At 39.7% G+C, this 18883-nt stretch overlaps 1 protein-coding gene across 1 annotated transcript in view; it reads left to right on the forward strand.

Annotated features, from left to right (window-relative positions):
* LOC122074504 (probable LRR receptor-like serine/threonine-protein kinase At1g06840) overlaps nucleotides 1–18883 on the forward strand; it is a 37799-nt gene that overhangs the window by 14476 nt on the left and 4440 nt on the right. The window contains exons 9-18 of the mRNA XM_042639357.1: nucleotides 6500–6574; nucleotides 9701–9769; nucleotides 9920–9988; nucleotides 10106–10177; nucleotides 10443–10529; nucleotides 10667–10735; nucleotides 11380–11876; nucleotides 12611–12772; nucleotides 12882–13162; nucleotides 17740–17791. Coding sequence (XP_042495291.1) covers nucleotides 6500–6574; nucleotides 9701–9769; nucleotides 9920–9988; nucleotides 10106–10177; nucleotides 10443–10529; nucleotides 10667–10735; nucleotides 11380–11876; nucleotides 12611–12772; nucleotides 12882–13162; nucleotides 17740–17791 — 1433 coding nt within the window. The remainder of the gene's footprint in view (nucleotides 1–6499; nucleotides 6575–9700; nucleotides 9770–9919; nucleotides 9989–10105; nucleotides 10178–10442; nucleotides 10530–10666; nucleotides 10736–11379; nucleotides 11877–12610; nucleotides 12773–12881; nucleotides 13163–17739; nucleotides 17792–18883) is intronic.

An 18883-nucleotide genomic window follows, 5' to 3' on the forward strand; every position in this document is an offset into this window, starting at 1 on the left:
CAGGTAGGCTTTGATTTCTTCAAAAGCCGCTTCGCATTCCTCTGTCCAGCAAAATTGATGGTGGCCTTTCCCTCCTTTTAATAGCTTGAAGAAAGGAAGGCATTTGTCCCCAGCTCGTGACAAGAACTTGTTCAATGCAGCCAGGCACCCTATCAGCTTCTGAAATTCTCGAATGTTTCTTGGCGGGCGCATTTCTTGGATGGCCTCAATTTTGGAGGGGTTTGCCTCTATCCCTCTTTGCGATACTAGGAAGCCTAGGAACTTCCTAGAAGTCACTCCGAATGTGCACTTGGCAGGATTTAGCCTTATCTGGTTCTACCGCAGAACTTCGAAGGCTTCCTTTAGATCTAGCACATGATTAGCTCCTTTTGCACTCTTGACTAGTATGTCATCTACATAAACTTCCATGTTTCTTCTGATCTGGCTTCAGAACATCGTGTTAACCATCCTCTGGTATGTGGCTCCGGCGTTCTTGAGGCCAAAGGGCATTACAGTGTAGCAACAATTGCCTTGAGTGGTGAGGAATGTAGTCTCATCCTCCACCTTCATCTTTATTTGCTTATAACCGGAGTATGCATCCATGAAAGTCAGCATCTCGTGGCCTGCCGTTGAGTCTATAAGGGAGTCAATCTTGGACAAGGGATAGTAGTCCTTGGGACAGGCTTTGTTCAAGTCGGTGTAGTTTATGCAGATCCTCCACTTCCCATTGGACTTCAGAACCATGACTACATTGACTAGCCAGGTTGGGTATTTTATTTCCCTCACGAATCCTGCAGCCAGGAGTTTGTCAACCTCCTCATTGATGATGGTGTTCCACTCAGTCGCAAAGTTCCTGTGCTTCTGCTGGACAGGTTTGAAGCCGGGGTTAACATCCAGACTGTGCTCGACTACGGCCCTTGAGATGCCTGGCATGTCAAAAGCCTTCGACACAAAGATATCGGAGTTTTCACCGAGGAAGTTTAGAATTTCGTCACGACGTTGGGAGCTCAGCGATGCTCCGAGCTGAATAGTCTTCGACGGTTCGGCCTCAGTAATAGGGAGAGTCAGCAGTTGTTCAACTGGCTCAGCTCGGTTCAGGAGGCTTTCATCGCGGAAATCGACGATTTCTACCATACATGCTAGGCCAAAGCATAGCTTCTTAACAGATTTTATGAAGTTGGCATAGCACTCTCGGGATTCCTTTTGGTTGGAGTTACATTCCCCGTTTCCGTTGCTAGTAGGGAACTTGACTTTCATATGCTTGGTGGACACAATCACTCCAAGGCCGTTGAGACCAGGTCGTCTGAGGATTACATTATAAGGTGAGGCTATCTTGGCGACCATGAAAGAAACCATGGTAGTGGCTGTTTGAGCTCCCTGGCCTATGGTTACTAGTAGGTCAACAACTCCTTCTAGCTCTGTTGGTGTGCTCGAAAATCCGTACAAGGGTCCTGGGGCCGGCTTTAAAGCTCTGGTGCCAAGTCCTAGTTTCATGAAGGCTTCGTAGGACATAAGATCAACGAAAGCTCCTGTGTCCACTAGGACCCTGTGGAAGGGGTGGTTGGCCACCACTAATTGAACCACGACGGCGTCATTGTGAGGCCAGTTCAACTTGTCCAGGTCTTTGTCAGAGAATATGATGGGTGGATCCCGTTTGAGGGCTTTGACGGGCTGTTCTGTGATGCATACGAACTGTGCGTGAGCTTTGGCTTTTCTAACTGATTCCATCGTGGGTCCGCCCATGATTGTCAGAATGGCTAGACCCACCGGCTGATTATCGTATGTGTCAGCTTGGTCCGCGGTGGCCTCCTTGGGCGGCTTAGTCCTATCACGGCTCGACCCAGCCTTATCTCTCCTCGGCTTGGGCCAGTTCCCCCCATATTTCTGCTTCAAATACTTGTTAAGGTATTCTGCCCTGATTAGCTCGTCAATTTCCCGTTTCAGAGACTTGCAGTCTTCAGTGTCATGTCCATGGTCTCGGTGGTATCAGCAGTACCGGTTGGGGTTTCTCTCCTTTGGTTTAGCCGTCATTGGCCTGGGCCAGCAAAAATACTTCTGGTCTTGGATCTCTAAGAGCAGGTTTGTTCGCGAACGATCAAGTTCATACCGCTTAGGTTTAGCTGTGTCAAGCGGCCGATATGTTCTGTTCTTTGGCTCGCGAGTATCATCTCTGGTCCTCAGAGGCCTCCTCTTCTCCTTCTCTGATTGATTGCCTCTGTAAGCCATCCCTCTAGTGGCCAGGACTTCTTCTATGTTAGCATATTGATTGCACCATCTTAACAGCTTAGGCATTGTCTCTGGCAAGTTGAGGGCAAGGGATTGGACCAGATCGGGGTGCATTACCCCATTGCACAATGTGCTATACACCACTCCCTCTAGTAGGTTTTTTACCTCTAGCGTCACCTTAGTGAACCGCGTAAGGAACTCCCTTATTGTCTCCCTTGCTCCTTACCTCATGTTCATCACGTTTTGCGTAGTTTGCTTCTGCTTCATACTAGCTTGGAAACGTGTGAGGAATGCTCTTGTCAGCTATTCATAGCTATGGATGGACCGAGGCCGCAAGTTCCACATCCACACCAGCGAGGCCCCTTTTAATGAGGCCACAAAGGCTCAGCAGAGAATTGCTCCTGACCTCCTATGGATTGTCATGGCCGAACTGTAGTATAGGAGGTGATCATAGGGGTCCGTGGTGCCGTCATATGCATTAAAGACAGGTATCACGAAATTTGGAGGCAACTCGACATCTATCAGCTCATCAGATAGTGCATTATGGGCCGGGATTACCATCACATCAGCCGGGTGCCTTTACCTCTGCATTCCTTTTACCTTCTCAGTGAGACGCTAGATACGGCTCTCTAGGTCGTCCCTTCTATCCTCAACCCGGCTGTCTGGGGAGCGGCGTTCCCTCTTGGCCCTTCTGGGGCTTCCTTCTCTATCCTGGCGCCTACCAATCCAATCCTGGCGTTGCCTTCGTTCACCTCTGGCTGGCCCAAGAGGCGAGCCTTGATGACCTCCATGAGGGGGCGCTTCCCAAGCTGTTCTCTGTGAGGGGTTCTCATGTTCTTTGTGTGGATGTGCTCCCCTAAGCCTTTGTGGCGAACACTGGCGTCTCCCTGCCCTAGGTGGGGATCTATGGGCATTACGTGCCTCAGGACTCCGGTAACGTGTGGAACGGCGAGGCCCCCATTCTGTATTGAAAGGGTCCCTTACCGGCGTCTCTCGATGGGAGATCGGGGTGGCACAGCGAACCGTGTGTGATGTTATGGCCGATCCCCTCCTGGCTGTTGACTGAGGGGTGACACTATTGTCAGGTGATTCGTCTCGGGGCCGCTTGTCCGGAGCTGACCTAGGCGGCTGAGCTGAGCCAGTGGGGGGTACAAGGAGTGTCGAACCGAACTGACGTATGAAGTCCTGTACTAGAGTGTTTGTTGCTAACACTTGCAGTTGCAAGCTCTGCATCTGTTCTTCCATATTCTGGTGAGCCGCTTGGGATGGCGGGATATGACGAGATTGCTAGGGGTTTTGCTCTCTCTGGTCTCCCTCTCCTGGAGCAACTGCCGTGTCAGGCAGGGCTCACTGGGATCTTTGTGGGGAGGTCTCCGCTGGGACATCCTCCTGTTCTGCCATTGGGGGTGAATGAGGATGTTCAAGTGGTAAACCGCGAGTGGACCTTACTCGCGTTGTCGTAGAGGAAACGACCTTCTCACTCCTTAATTGCATTGATCTAAAGTAGCTTTTTGTAATAGCTTCCCACAGATGACGCCAATCTGTTGTGGCAAAAATTGACTGGGCGATCTTCCCTACTGTTCCTGATGCTCCAGCCGACCTGCACAGAAGAGAAGACAGGGGAGAGCCGGGCTGACCCGACGGGGGACTCTCCGATGCCTAAGTCAGATCTTTCCACCACAGATGCTCAAGAGAGCTTTTAGTAAAAGAAGTGATCGATCCCCTTCAATGGAGGCTTACTTTGGTATTTATAGGCCACTGATGGAATGGAGAAAGGGGGAAGCCCGTGGAGAGTCCTACTGGGTGTGGAGTCCTGGAGAGGGAAAACTCTCTGATACTGGGAATATTCCAGATCCTAGGATATACCAAGGGAATATTCCCCTCTTATCTCGGAAGTGCCAACATGGGAGAAGTGGATGCCTCTGGTGACGTGTAGTAGATAGAGTCATGTCCTTGTGATCAGGGATTACGTTCCTTGAATGTAGGAGTGGATGAGAGTACGTTTCTGGGAACCTTGCTCCTTGACCTCGGGCCGAGGTGGCAGCACGGCCAGATGAGGGCCGAGGTGGCAGCTCGGGCTGATGAAGGGCCAAGGCGGCAGCACGGTCAGATGAGATGCCAAGGTGACAGCTTGAGCAAATGAGGGCCGAGGTGGCAGCTCGGGCTGATGGAGGGCCGAGGCGGCAGCACGGCCAGATTAGATGCCGAGGATGACAGCTCGGGCAGATGAGGGGCTGGGGTAGCAGTGCAGCATTTGTTAGTTTGCTCCTTGGCCGCGCCGTGGTTAGGAAGAAATGCCCTCATCAGGGGCTAAAATGATTTAGATACGTCAGATGATTAAAATTCTAATCAAACAAATGTGAACTTCAAATCATGGACTCCAAGCAACATAAGGTTAGGAATTTCAATAAGAGCAGCAGAAACAAAGAATAGGCCTCACTTACTATTCTCAGGTTACTGACGTGAAATTATATTGTGAAAGCTTGAGCGATTAGCAAATAAGTTTCAGCAACTGGAAAGAGAGAGGTAGAGATGGATGCTGTAAGAGTTTGGCCTATAGAAGTTGGGAGTACATGTCAAATGTGGAAAACATTCAATCACTCACTAATGAGAGATTCAAGTCTCAGGCTTTCTGTGATGTGAGTCGATTTCACCAGAATCTTCAAAATTTTTGAAGAAAAATAGAATATCGTCTGCAGAGTGATAGTGGATTATCATTGATATTCTATATGTATTGAAATCTCCTTGATATGTTGCCAGTTCCTCTTTTGAAATTATGTAATGGTTGAATTCCCTTGATTCTTATTTTGTCACCTTCAAATATGTGGAAATTTTTCGATGAAATTTTTAAACCACAATTGAGAGTGAGCCAACATAACATTAGGGATTTGTATGGTAGGAGGAAGCAAGCAATAGAAAATAATATTATTTACTTTTAGATTTGAATTATAAAAATGATTTTGAAACAATGACTTAATAGTTATCCCTGAAAATAATATGAAAGAAGTGAAAGTCCAAAACTTATAAGAAAGCAAGAGGGCACCAAAAGGACCAAACAATGTCTGTGCTCCATAAAAAAAGGGCATACCCAAAGCACGAGGCTTCTGCCACTACGGGGTCTGGGGAGGGTCACAATGTACGCAGCCTTACTCCCACTTTGAAGAGTGGCAGTTTCGCGACTCGAACCATAAAAAAACTACAAACTGAACTTCTCCCATCCGTTAATGCCAAAATAGGAGAAAATCTGTAGAAGAATCAAAATATCCCTGCCAGCTGCTTCGATCCTAACAATAAAAAGTTCCTCCTGTTATTGACACTGTTGGCAGAAACCTTTATTTAGTAGATTGATGGATAAGGTAGGTGATTGATAGGAGCTTGTTTCAAAGTCTGAGGGTACAGTGTAGGGAAAAATTCAGTGGAAGTAAGAGACATTACCAATTTTCAGATGATATTATTGTCTTTTATGTGGCCGAGGAAGAGAATGTTAAGATGCTGAGAGAGGTCTGAAGAAATGCTTTGAGTGGTTCTCGATCTAGAGAAGAATATGATTGGTGGGATCAATGTTAACAACAATTTGACGGATCAATTCAAAGGAATTATAGGTCTGCCCCTTCGAGGGAAACCCTAGATTGAGTTTTATGAGCTAGTGATTCAGAAAATGAGCAAAGGGTGTGAGGCTTGGAGGGAAAACCATATTTCGGCGGAGGAGAGAGCCATGCTAATATAATTCGTGATGCAGAATTTACCTGTTTACTGCTTCTCCCAGTTTAATGCTCCAATCAAAGTTCACAATAAATTAGAGATGTGACAGTGCAACATCCCTATTATGGGAATTGGGAACTGACTTTAGAGAGGAGAGATCATTTAGGCCCCGTTTGATTGATGGTGTTTGGATGGGGTGGGATTGTTGGGGTGGAAAAGTTGTACAAACTTTCCTACCCCAATGGGATGTTAGGAAATTTGACTTGATATTTTTTACTTTGTTAACCATCTGTGTGCAGTTTATGCAATTTTGTTGTCAGGAGCCATCATCTTTGCATTAGTCTGGTCACCAGTATCTGATGTTTTGTTGAACTCTATACCATATATTAGCGTTTCCTTTTTTCTTTTCTTTTTTTGGAATTGCACAGCAATACTAGACATTTTCTTGTAAAAAATATATATATATATATATATATATTTGACTATTATGATGCTTAGTTGTGATTTGTTCAATATTTGTGGGTAATACTGTCCAATATTTTTTTGTGGATGATAATTTCCAATATTTCCTCGATTTACTTTTCTTTTGTAGACAACTGGACAACAACCACTTTGATGGGGCTCAGATTCCAGCTTCTTATGGCAACATGTCAAAATTATTCAAACTGTAAGTGCAATTTCTCAACCTGTGTTCAATTAAGTATCCAGGTCAAGTTGTACTTTCTCGATCTTATATGAAGAGTAAAAAGTACTTTAACGTAAGGCTAAGTTACAAGACCTAACCCCAGGCAGAATCTCAGCAAGAAATCTTCTTCAAGACAAATCACAAACTCTGTTTTAAGTGTTCTGTTGATCAGAACTTCCTTCACTAATCTGATGAAATTCTGGCAGAATAGTTCCCTTTGATTGGTCTTGAATAGATCAGTAATTTCCAGAGTCAAATGCCAATATAGAAGTCAATAGAAAATAAAAAAGAAAAAGAAGATAGGGTAGTTTCTCTCAGACTCGGTGCCACCGTTTTTTGGTCTCTCACCAATGACGTCTCACCATACTCTCTCGCGGAGCAAGCACAAAGCTATGTTTCTTTTTTCTCAAATCGTTGCGGTGTATGGAGCCCCCTCACTTTATTTATTAAAAAAAAATCCCCCTTGCATGGAGTACCTATTACATTCTAATGAAATCAGAATGGAAGTGGAAACTATCCTGGACTGAGATTGCAATTGAAATAGCAACTAAAATCTAGCTGACAACTACGGAATAGGAACTAACATGAATAGAAAGAAAATAAGATAACAGCTACATAAAAATTGGAACTTAATTATCTTCCACCTAAACATCAAACTTATCTCCCATGCAAGCTTTCCATGGGGCCCACTATAGCTGTCAACAAATCTTCTGTAAATCTTCTTAAAGAAAAGAAATAACCACCCTAAAATCTCTTCAGGAAACTGTTAGCTGGGATCCACAAAATCTACCAAAATCTTCCACCTATTAACCTCAATATATCCTGAATTATCTCACCCAAATTAGTGCTATCTGGCATGACAAAAACTGGTTCGATGAAGGGGGGGAAAAAAGAAAAAAAACCTGAGCAGATCTCTGCCATTGATCTACTTCATTACTGTAACCACATTCCCTGTACTCTCTCTATCCTCTTTGTGATACTTCTGTTATCTAGTGAAAAAGGGAAAAAAATAAATCTTACTAAAACTATAAATCAAATGTAAGGTAAATTATAAGTGAATAGTATACTAATTATGGTAAATTGTCCTATTTAATTCCTTCTGTTTTGGAATCCACCTTTTATGAAATCATGGGCTCCACATTGCTCACTCAAGAGGTTCACAAATGACAGTCCTGAAAGATTGTCTCTATGTAGAATGACTCAGATTACATGCGTAAGTCAGTCTTCATAAAATGTTAATCATCTCTTGATCATGGTTCAAAAACTCGGCAATATCTCTGCGAAATCTTGGATATTTAAATTAAATTTTTTTTTTACCAAAACAAAATTGCATACGGAACAAGAAAAGACACAATTTTAATCATTTCACCGAAATTTCAGTCAATTCGTTTCGAAATTTCGCTCATTTCAGCCCAAAAAATGTTCAATTTTGTTGAAATTTCAGTCATCTCGGTCATTTCATTTCTCTCATTTTGCTAATTCCGGCCATTAGCTCCCCAAAATGGCCAAGCAAAATACATGAAAGAAGTATAAAATTTCTCTGAAATTTCGGTATTCAAACACCAAAAGGAAACGAGTTCTTGAACCTTGTTCTTGATAGGATAGAATACCTATACTGCATTGAGTTGCGCCTCTTTTTTTTTTTTTCCTATTTTTTTCATTATTTTCCGTATGGAACTAATTTGGATTTATATCAGTTCTATTTCTTTTGACTCTCCCTAATTTATCACTGTAATAGTTATAATATTTAAAATTTCTTCTCCATTGTATTTAGGATCGGGGTAGGAATTATGGTCAGCTCCCTCAATTGCATAATAAAGCAAGAGTCCTAAACTTCCATTAGGTTTGAAGGTTTCTGGCCATCTGATGTTGATGTCCACTTCAGGGAGTATTAAGGTTGTTATATTCCCTTACCCGAGAATAACTCTGTATAATGAAATCGCATCAGTTATAACTCAATTTCATCAATTGCATCACCAGGGAGTATTAATGTCACTGCTTTGTTGTTCATTACTTTCCTTCTTTTTTTTCTTTGAGTAAGATTACTATCAGGTGGTTTGGTTGGTTTCACCATAAGAGAACCATCCCACTGTATTACATTTTGTCAACAAATTCTAACTGATATTTACAACCGCTTAAAAAAGTGACGGGCGCGGGGACCTAATACTTACACTTCAAATGGATAGAAATGACTAAAAATCAGGATTTCTCAAGACCCAAACACCATGCAAAAAGAAAATGAAACTTTAAAATATGGGGGCAAGATCTTATGTCCAATAAAACCGGCATGTTTGACAGTCCTGGTTCTCACTAGGAATGATAGTATACATTGTGAATTCTTGAGAGTTCTACAGCCCGCCCAACATAGGAGTTCTACATTGTTCAACAGAGGCCTTTGGATGCTCCAGCATGGAGGATTGATTTGATTCAGATAGAAGGATCTAAAACAGCTAGGGGCAGACCTACAATGACCTTAGGAGAATTGGTGAGGAAAGAAATACATAGCTTAGGCCTTATATCAAGTCCTACGTCAAATAGAACTGATTGGAGAACAAGAATCCATGTAACCAACCCCATTAGTTGTCATCTACAGCCTGCCGAACCACTTTTCTACCAGTTACTGGTTAGCCTCTGTGCTAGGTTATGGTTCATGTGTACAACATGAAAGTGAAAGAAAGCAGCACAGCTAGGAAGAAAAGAAGGTAAGTAAAATGTGAGTTGTTTTGATTCTTCCCATTTATATGTTCCTTATTGTTTTACCGTCACTGGATAATGAGCCGAGTATTTACTATGGGAAGAAGACTTAATGATGCTGATTGTATTGGGAATGGAATGTCAAATGTGTGCATTGGCTCCGCAGCTAACTCCAATCTGATGATAGTAAAAAGGAGAGTTACTTATGAACCTGATCTCCAGGAAATAGTTCCTTTAATTTTATGTCCAGTATATGCTTAAGAATAATTGATATTGTCTTTATATGCCATCATAATCAATAACCTGGTCATGTTATTACTATTATTTAACATTCTAGAAGATTTAAATGTTTTAGTGTGATGATTTGCAGATAGCACTTATAGTATTGCTTATTTTCCTTTTCTGGTTATGCAGAAGTCTTAGGAACTGCAGTTTGCAAGGTCCTATTCCTGATTTAAGTAGGATGGAAAAACTTCGCTATTTGTAAGTTAATGTTGAATATATTGAGGTGCAAATATCAAACTCTGAAGGAATTTAACTTTTTATTGGCAGTTGCTTGCATTTTAGCAACTATGATTCATAAGTAACTAATGTCTACCATTTGTTAACTTATTACTGCGTTTTGCGTGACAGAGATCTTAGCTGGAATCATTTGAATGGATCCATACCATCAAATAAGCTACCTAATAATATCACGACTATGTACGTATCATAACAAATGTCGTCTTGTAAAAGCAAATATATGCTATGAATCTCATTCAGGTATCATATCTCTGACCTTATTGACCTCTAGTTATATTAAACAACTGTCTTATGCAGTGATTTGTCAAACAACCACCTTAGTGGGTCAATACCTGCAAGTTTCTCAGATCTTCCTAAACTGCAGAACCTGTGAGATGATCCTTTTACTTTTTTACTTTTATTTATCTAGGGCATATGTTTACAATTTTCTGGTTATTTTGTCAGTATTCTTGAAGTGTTTTTCTGGTAACTATGATGTTAATTTTCTGTTAATTTTTGAGCTCTGCATGGTGGCTTTGGAAGTTGACTACAATTATATTATAGTTCAACATAACAGAATAATTCATATATGTTGGAATTTGGAGTCCTGGTGCTTTGACATTTTAATGGAGTGGGCAATGATGTCTTATCACAGTTCACTTGCAAACAATTTGTTGAATGGCTATATTTCTTCTACCATGTGGCAGAATAAGTCCTTTGGTCCGACTGCAAGACTCACATTGTAAGTCCTGCAAACAAAAATATCATTTATATTTTCCCCTAACACATCAATTAGGGTGAAGTTCATTTCCATGTTAGTAGAATCATATTGATCGAATATCATGTCCCCCCCGCCCTATGTTCACTTTGGATCTGCAGGGATTTCCAAAACAATTCCCTTTCAAACATTTTGGGGGACCGTAATCCTCCTGCGAATGTCATCATAAGGTATCCATTTTCGTGCATATAGACAGCATCTTCAATTTATTTTTTGGCTTGTCTCATTTATTAATTTTTCTTATTTTGAGAAAATATGAGCAGGGAGCAGTAATGAAATAGTTAGAATCTTTTGATTATATCCCTGGCTCATTATTCATCCCAAGGCTCATGAACCAGGACTAGTCATTTATTTGAAAATTCTGGTAAGAGAGTGATTCAACGTAAAGATGTTGAGATGTCGGGAGTTTTAGACGTAGACCCAGATCGGTTATTTGGGACCTTGGATGTGCCGTAAACCGTAATATACCCTCGGCCCATCTCCACCTAATCCATTGAGGTTTTAGGTCAGACCCCCAAGTGGTATTTTGTGGGTTTTCTTTCTTTATTTAACAGATAAATGAAGGATCATAGCAGTTACCAGGTTTGATTGGTCCACGTTTTTCTTGCCACCTTTCTGTTTTTAAACTGTTAACTGGGTAGCTGACCAGCCAGATTAGATCATGTGTGATGGGCTTACTTTGCCAGATTGAATGAGTATTAGAATACTTGTAATGGTTTCTGATGTTGAAGAGATACTTTTAGCAGATTGTTTCTGAAATTTGTTAACAAACTGTCATTTTTCATTGACCAACTAAGAGATCTTTGTTCTTCAGGCTTCAAGGCAATCCTTTCTGTCAAAATCCAAGTCAAGAAAACATAAAATACTTCTGTGGACATGAAGTTGGAGGCAGCAATGCAAGCAGCAACCCAACCAACCAATCAAGTGTTTGTCTGATCCAAGAATGTCCCTATGAATATGTCCCCGAATCTCCTTTCAAGTGCTTTTGTGCAGCCCCTCTTCAACTTGATTATCGTCTAAAGAGTCCCAGCTTCTCATATTTTCCTCCTTATGAAGATCAATTTGAGATGTACCTGGCTGAATCCCTCAGTATGGATCCTTATCAAATCTTTGTTAATTTTCCTATCTGGGAACCAGGTCCCAGGCTAAGGATGTACTTGAAGATTTTCCCTGCGTACAACTCACATGAATTAAATAAAAGTGAGGTTCTACGAGTCAGGCGCAAATTTATGACATGGGATTTTCCTACTGACAACTTTTTTGGGCCATATGATCTGCTCAACTTCACTCTTTTGGGGCCTTATTCTAGTGGTATGTTTTCAAGGCTACATTTTCTAGTTAAAACTGAGAAAGTATCTTTTACTTTTGATGACTAGAACCTTCTTCAGCATTAAATATTGTTTGAAATTTTACTAAATTGCTCACTTCTGATTTCTCAAGAACATGAAGGTGACATTCTTTTTCAAATGAATACTGAAAACGACAACATTTTCATAGCACAAAAATACCATTGGTTATACTTGAAGCCCATGATGTTGACTGCATTAGAATGAACTTAACATATGGCATCATGTTTGGACAGTTAGAGAATTCTGTAGTTTTATTGGTGGACAGAACTTTCATTGCTTCAATGAAATGTTGTATCAAGTTTGTTCTTTTGCCAATTGTCATTGAACTTTGGATATTAATGTGAGGGATAAAAAAAATTTCAACTATCACACGGTAGAGTTTTTGTCAAGGTAGAACGAAATAAGAAAACAAAAATGAAGCTTTTTTAGTTCTGGATTAGCCAGATGCTTATCTTATCGTTTTAGAAACAACTGGATTTATAATGATTTTTTTACAAAAATCTCTTGAGAACCCTTTCAAGCCTGGAATTTCTTTCCTAAATATTTGTAGATATGGTCATTCATCTTTTAATACCATTATGTTTCTTCTTGAAAGTAAATTAACCAAAAGGCTAATGAATTATGAATTCGTCTAATTTGACATTTTTTTTAAATCAATTCTTTTTACATTTTACATCATTCTCCTTATTGTTATAGTGGATATCGAGTCCCAAAGGTCAGGGATGAGCAATGGTGCATTGGCTGGCATTGTATTAGGGTCAGTTGCTTGTGTAGTTTCAATATCTGGTCTCTTTGCAATTCTAATTATCATAAGAAGACAGGCAACAAACTACCAACACTTGTCAAGAAAACGAGCAAGTAAGTTCCTATTGAAGTTATACACACACACACACACGCATATAGTGAGCCAAATATCTAATACTATTCACTTTTAGCAATATATTTAAGGGACTAGTTTTAATTGCAGCATCAAGTTTAATCAAAATTGCTGGCGTGAAGGACTTCACTTTAAAAGAATTGGCTCTTGCTACAGACAAGTTCAGTGACTCATCTCAAGTTGGTCAAGGAGGTTATGGAAAGGTTTACAAAGGGGTCCTACCAGACAAAACAATTGTGGCTATAAAGCGTGCGCAGGAAGGATCCTTACAAGGTCAAAAGGAATTCTTAACAGAAATAGAAATTTTGTCAAGGCTGCATCACCGGAATCTGGTTTCTTTGCTTGGATATTGTGATGAAGAAGGGGAACAGGTATACCACATTGCTTTATGGACAAAATTTTGGATATATTGTGACACCTGAGTTGTAAATTTATGATTTCAGATATGGTTTGGAGAAATATGACAGATGATGGGGAGGATAATGATGCAGATTAGAAACCTAAAGGGTTTATGTTATTGAAAATAAGTTTTGGATTGGGTTATGTATGTGTTAGGCCTTTGATTCCATGTGTTTTCATTGTAATGTGTCACTTTAATGGGCCTAAAATATGGGTAAGGTAGGCATACGAGATTAGGCTTCATTAGTTTAGTTGGTCTTTATTTTAAGTTTCAGTAGTAGCAGAGGCTTTGTGCACTGGTTTGCTCTTTTTTTTTTGGTAATTTACAGCGCCACCCCCTAGAGAATGCCAGTATTATAGAAACACCCCCTGTTTAATACCAAATTGCATTCAGACCGCCTTCCGTCAGTCTTTGTTACAGAATATACATCAAATGATGATATCAGCAGTTTCTTCTTTTTTGCTAAATACCATATTACCCTTCAAAATGTTGAAGTACCGATATTACCCTCACTTACAAACAAGGTAGCCTGAATTTCCTCCATAGCCTCCAATCCTTGATTACCAGCAACACATGCCGTCTTGTAATACAAAGAACTGTGACCCAACTCGGAAATCTTCGAATGGTACCTCCGGCATCATCACACCCTTCCCTCTCGCTGTGTACCTATCCCATAGAGTTGGCTCTTTGTCCAGTATCTCTATGAAGCTTCGGTACATGACTCGCCCGAATCGGGACCAATTCGAATCAAACTCATCCGACGAATCATCGGGAGATGAAGTGAAGACGATTCCTCAATCCATGGAAGTGCAAGGCCGATCGTTAAACAATTAAAGTTCATTTTATCCCTATCCTTAAGCACAGCTTAGGAAAAACTAGAAGCAGAGCATGGGAAGCCTTGGCTGTTTATCCCTACCCTTGAGCACTACCACCACTAGTAGGTGCAGCAACATTACCGTTTTGGCAATTCTGTCTGACAACCCAACTCAAACGCCTGATTCTCCAACCCCTCCAACTCCAAAAAAGCCCAATCCTTCTGGTTTTGGTGGGGTACGGTGGAGGAGAAATGGAGTTGTAAAGACACCGAAGCAAAATCAACCATCCATTGCGGAGGTCGAAAGAGCTATTGGCGCTGGAATCTTCCATGATGATGGAAGCCCTACAAGCAGGCAACGCCTTCGTATCTAATGTCTCACTTAGATACGAATCAGACTTATTCCCCTACGAATCATCCAGCAGATGTCGCACAATGGATCTCGCAGGTATGGAGAAGGGGAGAAGGAGAGAAGGAGAGAAGGAGAGAAGGAGAGAAGGAGAGAAAGGGTTAAAGCGTCATTTCATATCATCACTTAACAGAGACTGACGACAGGGGGTCTGAACGTAATTTGGTATTAAACAGGGGTTGTATCTATATACTGGCATTCTCTAGGGGATGGCGCTATAAATTACCCTTTTTTTTTTTTTTAATTCTTTGTATTCCCTCACCTTTGTTAGTAGGCTTCCTTTTTAAACTATGCTATGTTATTAGCAATAGGATTGGCTTTTCATAGTCAGATAAGGACTTTGATTTAGTTTTTCTATATAAAGCTTGTAAGAGACAGTGGCTCACAAACGATTTGTTGAATAGAAGTTTATTCTCTAGACTGTACAATGGAGTTCTGTGCAACTCAGAAAGAGGGTGTGAGATCCTTGGAAGGCAGTGAGATTCTGCTCCTCGTTGGTTGGATACCATAATTATCATTCTTTTTCTCTTTGTCTTCTCTTGGTTTGATTAATTAGATTCTGTTTTGCAACATGTTATGGGATCAGGCTGTGAAGAGTTATATCATGGCATGGGATAAGCTTAAAAGTACCTTACATCTGCTCCTCTTGCTACTACTGATGGTGGCTACAGTGAATGGATGAAGGAGAATGCCATTACTCTGATCTGGCTATGGAATAGCATGGACACATTGACTAGGGGGAAGAGACTGAGCTCATTGATAACCTTTAGCACCATTTCCATGGTCACGACTCGTTTTAAATCCATGAGGGGTTTGCCTCAAAGCAGACAATATCATGGCTTAGTGTGGGGTGCATTACAGTGTGAGATCCTTGGAAAGCAGTGAAATTTTGTTCCTTGTTAGTGGGAAGACATAATTATCATTCTTCTTTTCTATCCTCTGTTTTTTCTTGCAACTAAGGTACTGTTTTGAATATTGTATTAATCGATCATGTTGTTATCTCTTTAATCTGAGATTGGGTTGAGTTATCACCTAGCTTAGTTGCTGATTACATGCTGTTGATACTGGAGTTTAGATCACAACAAGAACCTCTCAAATAGACCTGGCCGATACCCTGTTTTTAGTCTCTTTTGCTGAAAACGGGATTTAGTTTATTGGAGAATTTGTCCAACAGATTTCTCCCAGATTTTTAGGCATTTAAGGACTTCCCAAGAGGGTCCTTCGTCCATGCTTTGAAGCTGACCAGAATCTCTGATCTGCTGCAATTAAAATTCTCTTGTTTCAGCCTATTTTCTGTTTCAAACCTGAATTGTCTTTAATACTTTGAATCCAGCCTAGAGTTCATCCTACCTACAGACCTACCCCGCCACCTGATAAGCCATCATCTGATGAGATTTTTAGAAGTGAAGTAAGTGAAAATACAAACTAATAAAATAGAATTCGTCCTATTAGAATAGCTGTAAAATGGTGATGAAGTTAATTTAGCAAGATATCGAGACTGACTAGCCTGGCAGCCTTAGATTTTGGCTATTATGCAAGATGCAAGGAACGTTTGGTGGAGGGTTGACTCATTTTATGAAACATGTAACTACTGTACTATTTGGATGTAAAGCGACTCAAGTCACTGTTTACATGTCATTGTTAATTAGATATAAGACCTTCCATTTCAGCTCCTTCACCTGTAATTCAACTTTATATAGGATTCTGTCATATTTTTACAGTTTGATGATATAATGATAATACTCGGGTAATGGAGCCAATGAGTTGTTGGTTGTTACCAGATTGATCGGTAGAATCTAAAGCCCTCTAGGTTGAAAATGTCCGAAGATTTCTTCGCTGTTATGCTGATTTCAAATAGAATCACTATGCATTTATGCCTTATAAATACTTAGCAAGTGAGTTTTTACTTACACACAAAAAGAGCATGAAAAAGGAGTTCAATTAATTTCATCCACATCCTAAAATTTTTCATTCTTGAACGTTTTTTCTTTTTCTCTTATTGAATCATTGACTATAACTAGAGGCAAGAACTGTCTTTTTGAACTTTCATAAATTAATACAGAAATATTAAATCTTCATTTGTTTAATTCAGCTTAGCATTATACGGACTAAATGGGATTGGCTGCAAAAATATGTTTTGCCATTTGACACTACTTAAAACCATGTTCATTCTTAATCCAAATCCATTTGTAATCTTTCTCATCACAATTTCTAATCAACTACTTTTCATCCCACTTCTACTAACCGGTGGACTCAATGGCCTTCACTGCACATACCCAACCGCTTCATACTACTCTTTTTCAACTTATCTCCTTCACCTCATACAAATTTTTTTTTTCTTATTTATATTTTCTAGTTTTATGGCTCATCCATACCATCTATAATTAGATTGTTTATTTCTTATTCCTTCGTCACTCAACCTTCAGCTCTATACAACACATTACTTGTTTTGTACATGTCATGTAGAAATCATATAATAATACAGAACCAACTCAACTATATTCGTCTTGCTCCAATTCAACCATCAACAGCTTCTAGATTTGAGGTATCTTCCTACTATTTATCATAGCCATCTATTTTGCACCCGCTTTACCAAAGTGACACTGTTAATCCTGCTTATTTTAGAACCTTTTGGTGCTAACATCTTCCTCCATGATTCTACTTTAGCACACATCCCTTGGGATTTTTTTTTCCTTCAAATTAACTGAAATCATACTGCTCGCAAAAGCATGAATTGGTCCTCTCTCACACACCCCCTTGCATGCACACACAAACACATACACAAACAAACACACAGAGTAGTGCTGTGATTTTTAATAAATTATTTGTGTTTTATTTGGTAGTTTGCCGTACTAGTATATGTAACCAATGCAAATGCTGCTCTCAGATAATCCTACTGGACATTCTTTCTAAGATAAGCATACTAGTAATTTCATGATATATATATATATATATATATAAACAATGGATATTCTTTTGAGAACAACAAAAAATATAAATTACCTTTTAGACCTTTTAATTACATAAATTTGCTTATGTCATTTTCTACCATGCGGATACATTATGACTCTACTGTTAGGGAAAGAGATATTTTCTGCATTTAAGTGGATTTACATATTTCAATTGGGTCCCTATAGCTCTCTACATGGTCTTTATATGAGACATTTAAAGTACGGTTTCTGTCAAGGACAATTTTGATTTCTCTATTATACATCCTAGAAATTAAACATTCAAGTATGGTTGAGTTTTTTTTTTTTTTAGAGAGTTTATTCTGTATTTTGAAGGACAAAATAATTAACATTAGCTGCTTATGTTCTTGGTCCAGATGCTGATTTATGAATTCATGCCTAATGGCACACTGCGGGATTGGCTTTCTGGTAAAATCTCTACACCGATTCCGTGGTTTAATCAAATGTTCATTGTGTTTAATCCATGCCATGTGTCCTTTTGCTAATAGCAATCAATTCTTTCTAGATTAAGTTTTATGTGGTTAATGAAAAAACACTATGGGTTCATTGGAGGATGTATTGAGAGAATACCAGCGTGTTCAATACTGGAATACCCAGCAGATGCATTTGTCTTGTTTAGCACGTCAAACATGTTTATATTAAATCCCAGTCATCAAGTCATCCAAAGCCTAAAGTCTCAATTGTATATGGGAAAAAACCCCTCATTGAGAACTTCTAACATATATTTAGTACCAATGATATTGATAATAATTGGAAATGTCAATGTTTACCAAGGTAGGTGAACTTTTGAAATGGTGGACATGGATGGGTCGATGTTATAGAGGATTTTGTAACTTTCTCATTGGTAAATTTTCAGCCCCAATACTAACATAATGTGCTCCTAATCATGATATAAAGTTATCAGAAAAATACAAGAATTCCACAAACCTCTAACATGTAATAATGAGGGTTAGTGGCATGGTTGTAATTTTTACAATTTTGGCGACACTTTCAACCCATATAATGTGCTCATTTTTTGTTGAAATTTGATTGATGAGATGGATGAAGAGCCCTTTATAACATGGACCCACCCAAATGTTGGTCAAATTTGATTGCCAAGTGGCAATTTATGAACTTGCAATTTGCAAAGTTTACCAACCCTTGTAAACCTTATCACCCCCAATATTAATTGAAGCCACATTAAGAAATCTGATTTCTTGAAAAATAATTTTCTATGTTGAATATAGAGTTCATTTTCTCTATTTCTTCTTAAGTTTGGGGGACGGAAGGGATCTTTGACCAGATTCTCAAGTCATCTGAAAAAAAAGTTCTTGATATGAATAACTGGGTTTTTCCACATCTCATGCATTCTTGAAAACAAAGACATATTTCATTTGTTTTTTCTTTCGATGAAAAAATTTATAATGGGGAAGGATAACATGTAGAATAAAAAGCTGCCAAATGATACAATAACTAATATTCTAATTCATTTTTTTTTTTTGTGTGTGTGTGTGTGTGGCG

Source organism: Macadamia integrifolia, chromosome 3 (genome assembly GCF_013358625.1).
Source record: "Macadamia integrifolia cultivar HAES 741 chromosome 3, SCU_Mint_v3, whole genome shotgun sequence".
In the NCBI taxonomy this organism is placed as follows: Eukaryota; Viridiplantae; Streptophyta; class Magnoliopsida; order Proteales; family Proteaceae; genus Macadamia; species Macadamia integrifolia.